Source organism: Melozone crissalis, unplaced genomic scaffold, assembly GCF_028551555.1.
Source record: "Melozone crissalis strain CALT ecotype California unplaced genomic scaffold, PUWL_Pcris_2 ptg000013l_1, whole genome shotgun sequence".
Taxonomy (NCBI): domain Eukaryota; kingdom Metazoa; phylum Chordata; class Aves; order Passeriformes; family Passerellidae; genus Melozone; species Melozone crissalis.
This window is the reverse complement of record NW_026535791.1, coordinates 14,057,320-14,063,707: the sequence shown is the minus strand read 5'-3', so window position 1 is coordinate 14,063,707 and position 6,388 is coordinate 14,057,320. Positions and strand designations below refer to the sequence as shown.

The following is a 6,388-nucleotide window of genomic DNA, read 5'->3' as shown; positions in this document are numbered from 1 at the left end:
TCATTTATCCAACAAAAAAAATGGCCCCTTCATTTTGCAAACACACACATGTGCATGAGACTCACACAAGTTTCCTCTCTCTGGTTTACCTCTGAAGGACTCCCAAGTCAATCACAAAGAGGGTGGAGCTGCCTTTTGAGTGCCACCCCTCTTCTCTGGCAACAGCAGGCGCTACACCTGGAAAGAGGAGGAGGAGTAGTGCAGGGGCCATGGTCTCATAACTCCCCCTTCCTGGGCAATAAGCTGGGATGGCATCTCCACAGCACTTGGATGTTCTCCTCCTCTGGAAGCACTGGGAAATACTGGGACCAGACAGAATGGGGTTTAGGATGCTGTACTTTTCTCATCCTGTATTAAATTCTTAAGAGGAACAGGGCAGTCAGATCGGATCAGGATCTGGCCATTCCTGCAGAAACAAGGCAGCATATTTGCATTGCAGAATGCTTAAAGAAGCAAAATTTATGGGTACCTGGGCAAAGGAAGAGGATGATGGGCAGTGCACCAAATGGGAAAATCATACTGAATGTCCAGCCAGAACAATGTCCCATCTTTGGCAGGGTCTCAGAGGGGAATTTTCACAAATGGCCTAGGAAAGAATGCTTTCCATTCTCTGCAATCTGTGGTTTCAGTAACAATGCAGAAGACACATTCTCAGTGAGCCCACAGATTATTTTTACCTCTGTCCCCAGTTCAGCTCCATGACACACACCAACTAGCACATCCACTACTAAAAGCAAGGACTACACATTTGGCTTTATAGAACATTTTATTTGGAGGGATTTCTCATGTCATAGACTATTGGTTCTTTGTTAAGGCATTCTGAAGGGCTGGAGGATAGGTAGGGGGAGAGGGAGAGAACTGTGTCAACGGGAGTGCATTAAGGCAAAATTCCCTCCTTCTGCATTTCACCACAGTAAAATCCACATAAAGGCCAGTAAATGTCTCATGCCAAGGAAGAGATTCAGTGCAAATATATCCCACTGACTATCCATAGACAGGGCTAGGACCTCAACTGAGGCAAATTTACAGTGCCTTGTTAGCTGCAAAGCAAAGCTGATTTAGCTCTGTTGAGGATCCCAGCCCAGGTTCAGGGGAGCATTTTAGTATGTGTTTCTTATGCTAGCACAGGTATAAATGCTCTCCTGAATCAGAGCCACAGCCCCTTGAGTGCAACTCTGTGAAGTTAACACTTGAATTTTTATTGTCTACATAAATATGTCATTCTGCATCCCTTTGTTCACTTCTCATTGTATTGCTACTGAGTACATTCCCTTAGTTTCTTTAACATGGCTTTCATTACTATCATTCTTTGCAATCATTTTAAAGCATATTATGACATAAAAATGAATTATCCTTTGGAGAATGTTTGTTGCCAAGGTTCCAGAGTTTGGATGTTCTTGGAGGACCAGGCTGCAGTGTGTTTTTTTTGGTGAGCAGTAATGTAATCTGTGAGTAATGCCATGGATGACAGAGGCATAACTTGCAGGGAAAAGTACTGCTCAGTTTACATACCAGCAACACATTACAGACACCAAACACTTATTTCTTTCCACAAGAATTTCCTCAGAGGATCCTACCTCTGCGGAAATAGTCACTACTACTTGCATTGGCTTGAGGAAACTTGTTTTGTTATTCCAGGTGCAAACTGAAGGTAAGTGTGGCAGAAATGCTACAAAAAGCATGACAACATTTTCAGGCAGAAGCAGAGTATAACATTTCACAGTCCTAAAAGCTGTCTGTCACTGGGTGACCTCCACAGAAAACCCTGGTATCCATTAATGAAAGGATATGCTTAGGCCTCAGTGTCGGAAACTTGTTTAGGAATATGAAATGGTTATAGCTAGCAAAGTGGAAAAATAAGGCAAAGAAATCAAGCAGAAAGTATTTCCTGGATACAAGTGAATACACAACTTCTGCATGGCTCTGCCTGGAACCATGTATAACACTCATGCCTTAAGAGCATGAGCACCCTGCATATTTATTTGATACAGAGAACAGCATCCAGTTTGAAGGAATCTATAGGACAAATAACAGGCATCAGTGCAAGTCTTTTGTGCTTTAAACTTTCTTCATTCCTTTTCCCATAAGGCAAGCAAACACTGTCATGACCATTTTGGGTTTTACTTCGACCAGGTCTTCTGGAAGGGCATAGACTCTTGCTCCGATTTTTCTTGCCATAGAGATGGCATATCTGCGTTGCAGAGGTGGGAGAAAAAAAGGAAAAAAATAAAGACAGAAATGAGTGCAGAAGCAATAATTTTCCCCCTGTTAAGTGTTTTACATGATCAATACCACAGTGGGTTTCACTGATTTACCAAAGTTAAACTTTTCTATAGGAATGTTTTAGACAAGTTCATAAAGAACCACATTTCTAATAAAAGGCAGAGTGCATTCCCTGATGGTTAGAGCCCTGATTACCTGCAGTATGGGATCTGCAGGTCCTGGTACAGACATTTAATCTTCCATCCCCTAAAAGATTATCCTCAAAACCACCCATTATGACCTTGCTCCCCCCCTCAATCTTTGAGACCCAGGTTTTGCACATAAACAAACTTGCAAGGATAGAAGCAGAAGGCTGATGTCAGTGGAAATCAGTGTTGTTGGAAATCAGCATCTGGGGACTTATTTCAGTCATACCCAGAAAGTGCAGGTTGACATTCCCATCTACCTGCTCAGAGACACTGGCTGTTCTCCAGTGAGTTTGTCTCTTCTCTCTGTGTTTTTAAAAAAGCTAGAAAATCCCAGGTTCTTTCCACTTCAGAGCACATACATTTGTGAAATTTCCCCCAAAATGCAGAGAAACATTGGGAATGTGGGGGAACAGGGGTGAGAAATGAGGGAAAGAACAGCAGAGGAATGAAGAAATAAAGTACAGAGAAAAGCACACATAGGATTGCAAAAAAAGGAGAACAGATGGTAGGAAATAGAAGGGAAAAGAACAGTGGGAAAAGTCTTTACAAAAATAATGGCAGCTCTGATTGCTTTAGAGTCATCCTTTTCTCCTTTGTAGTTACTGCATGGAAGAGAAATTAAACTGATGATCAGACCAGGAGGTGATCTGTGTAACTCTGAAAGGAGAGGGACATGCCCCCAGAATTGACTCTCTGCTAGGAAATCATTTGCATTCAGGGAAAAAAAATCAATACCCACATCTACAGAACCAGTTTTTCAGGCGTGAATCTTGTCCTGCCCCTTCTCTTTTAAATATGCCCTTTTTCTACCTGTAGGTGACTAAAGAGCTGTCACTAATCCCTCTTCACTATTGGTTGGTATTGTTCCCTGATATCTGAGAGAATTTTAAATTTAATATGAGAAAATAGGAGCTTGTGAAACCAAGTGATTTCAATCCTTTCTAGGGATTTATGGAGCAGGAACTACAACATTACACGCTGTATTTTCATTGATACTCTTTTTACTACCTAACTCCCTGCCTTCATGCTTCTAACTCGGCTGGTATTTCTCACATGAGGTTGTGCCAGATGAAAAGGACAGCAGAGTCATTTTTAAAGACAGAGTTAGGACAATGTAAGCAGGTAACTCATGCTAAGTGCCACTGGGCAGAAACATACTTAGCATTATTTAGTTTCTCCTCCTCATTCAGGTTTTCTGTTTTCAAGAGGTCATACTTGATTGACCCTGGTTGAATGGCATCAATGAGATCCAGAACTGGCATGCTGGTGCTGATTTTGCTATCCTGCATAGACAAAAAATAAAATTAAATGCAAGAACAGGATGACAGAACTCCCACAAAGCCAGAGTCTAGACTCAAGAGCAATGGACAATTCAGTCAAATACCATCTAGATCTTCACAAAGGGCTGCTTACAATGTTTTTTAATCTAAGGCAGACTAAGGACTCTTTCTAGGATTTTTTTTTTTTACCCAAGGGATGAAACATCACAGAATCATTTAGGCTTGAAAAGATTTTTAGGATCAAGTCTACCCTTAATCTAGCACTTCCCAGTCCACCACTAAATCATGTCCCTAAGCACTACATCTACACATTTTTTAAATCCTCCAGTAATGGTGACTTCGCTAAACAGCCTGTTCCAGGGCTTAACAACCCTTTGAGGGAAGAAACTTCCCCTAATACTCAATCTAAACCTTCCCTGGCCATTTGCAAACTAAAGACCATTTCCTCTTGTCCTGTCACTTGTTACCTGGGAGAAGAGACTGAGCCCCACCTGGCTACACCCTCCTTTCAGGCAGTTGAAGAGAGTGATAAGGCCTCTCCTGAGCCTCCTTTCCTTGAGGCTGGACACTCCCAGCCCTCTCATCTGCTCCTCATAGGCTCTGGAACATAAATCCTTTCTCAGCTTTGCTGCCTTTCAGACATGCTCCAGCACCTCAGTGTCTTGCATGTAGTGAGGGGCTCAGAACTGGACATAGGATTCAAGGTGTGGCTGAGAACAGGGGGCAATCCCTGCCCTGTCCTGCTGGCCACACTATGGCTGATCCAGGCCAGGATGCCATTGGCCTTCTTGGCTACTTGGGCACACTCTGGCTCATGTTCAGCCACTGTTGACCAGCACTCCCTGGTCCTTTCTTGCTGGGCAGCTTTCCAGCCACTCTTCTCCATGCCTGTAGTACTGCCTGGGGCTGTTGTGATACAAGTGCAGGACTTGGCCTCATTGAACCTCATACAACTGGCCCTGATCCATCAATCCAGCCTGTCCAGATCCCTCTGCAGAGCCTTCCTGCCTTTCAGCAGATCGACATTCCCACCCAGCTTGGTGTCCTCTGCAAACTGACTGAGGATGCACTTGATCTGCTTGTCCAGACCACCCATAAAGATGTTAAACACCCTCAAAACTGAGCCCTGGGGCACCACTAGTAACAGACTACCAGCTGGATGTAACTCTGTTCACCACCACTCTCTGGGCCTGGCCATCCAGTTTTTACCCAGCAAACAGTGCAACTGTCCAAGCTATGTGCAGCCAGTTTCTCCCAGAGAATGTTGTGGAAAACACTGTCAAAGGCTTCACTGAAATCCAGGTAGACAACATCCACAGCCTTTCCCTTATCCAAGAAGCAGGTCACCTTGTCATAGAATACAGTGTCATTAAAGCAAAAGATGGGGTGCAGGGCTAGTGCATTTGCTTCCTGTGGGGAGATGATGCTGATAGACATCTGCTGATGGGAGGGGTGAGAGGGACCAGCTGTGTGATTCCCGAACTCATTACATGAAGTTTGATGGATCTGTTCCTGCCTGGTGCAAACTGCTGATTTATAACCATGGAGCGTTCCCTAGCTTGGGAAGTGTCATAGATACTGTGTGGTTAGTGGAATTGGAATTTCTAGAAAATTCTCCATCTCTGTGTTTGTGTGGCACCTTGCAAAATAGGGCAAGGTACCCCCAGATGGTACTGCCAGGTTATAAATGTATTGCTATTGTTCATTTTAATACTGCCATTTGTAATTGCTGTTGATTCATAACCAACTGCACAGCAGTTCTTTCTTAATTCCAGTCATCATTCCTGTCTCCATCCTTTGATTTCCCAAGCCAAACTGGAATTCAAGGTCTTTCCTGTAGTGTTCATATCATATTTCCATTACTTTTTCACAATAAAGTCCCTTGAATAAAACCTATGTATTTGAACAAGCTTTTAAAAGGGAATGAAAAACTAATCAAGCTATGCAGTGAGTTATGATATAATGTAGAGTGTGTGTGTATAGGCATACACACATCTACATACCATACACACATGCACTCTGAATAAGATTCCTGAGCAGAGATTTCTGAAAAAAATCCTGTACCTTGAAACTGGAGATGGTTGAATTCTTCCCAGCTGCAGTGAGTGTTTCATTGACCCAGCTGACAATGATTTCATCATTGACCTTCTCTCCACCACCAATGTCTTCAAGGATATTCAGGGTGTACCTTAAAAGGGAAGCCAGGATATTTGCTCAAAGTCTGCTGTTACCTCAGAACTCTCCTGTATGTGCACAGCTTGTCTGGGATCATTCCAATGAACTGATATTCCTCTGCCTCACACACACTCACAGTGCATTTGCACAGTGCAAATGATTTATATTATAACACAATTATTAATCTAAAGAGTTTAATTCATCTCCAATTCGTTAATCACTGTTTGGGGAATGTTAAAAGTTTTGGTTACTTAAAATTCCTGGAATTTCTCTCAATGTATCTCATTGTAAATTACTCATTCTTATAGTGCTTAAAAATAATCACTGATTTTAGAGATAGAAGGGAATCCTTCTGCTCACCTAAGACTGACCTTCTGCATAAAAAACAAGCCTGGAGTATTTTGCTTATATATCAGCATACACCTTGGAAAGATATCCCAAACTGATGGTAAGTAATCACCTCATCCCTATGTTAACTACCTTACTGATAAACCTGTACCGTTCTCTATAGCCTGAATTTAG

At 42.6% G+C, this 6,388-nt stretch overlaps 1 protein-coding gene across 4 annotated transcripts in view; it reads right to left on the bottom strand.

Moving 5' to 3' along the window:
* Positions 1 to 781: 781 nt before the first annotated feature.
* The window catches only part of LCP1 (lymphocyte cytosolic protein 1), a 50,369-nt gene continuing 44,762 nt past the window's right edge, over positions 782 to 6,388 (bottom strand). For all 4 annotated transcript variants that reach the window (XM_054271614.1, XM_054271616.1, XM_054271613.1 and 1 more), the window contains 3 exons: positions 5,756 to 5,879; positions 3,570 to 3,694; positions 782 to 2,191 (listed from right to left, as the gene is read on the bottom strand). In XM_054271614.1, coding sequence (XP_054127589.1) covers positions 2,059 to 2,191; positions 3,570 to 3,694; positions 5,756 to 5,879 — 382 coding nt within the window. In that variant the 3' untranslated portion in view covers positions 782 to 2,058. The remainder of the gene's footprint in view (positions 2,192 to 3,569; positions 3,695 to 5,755; positions 5,880 to 6,388) is intronic.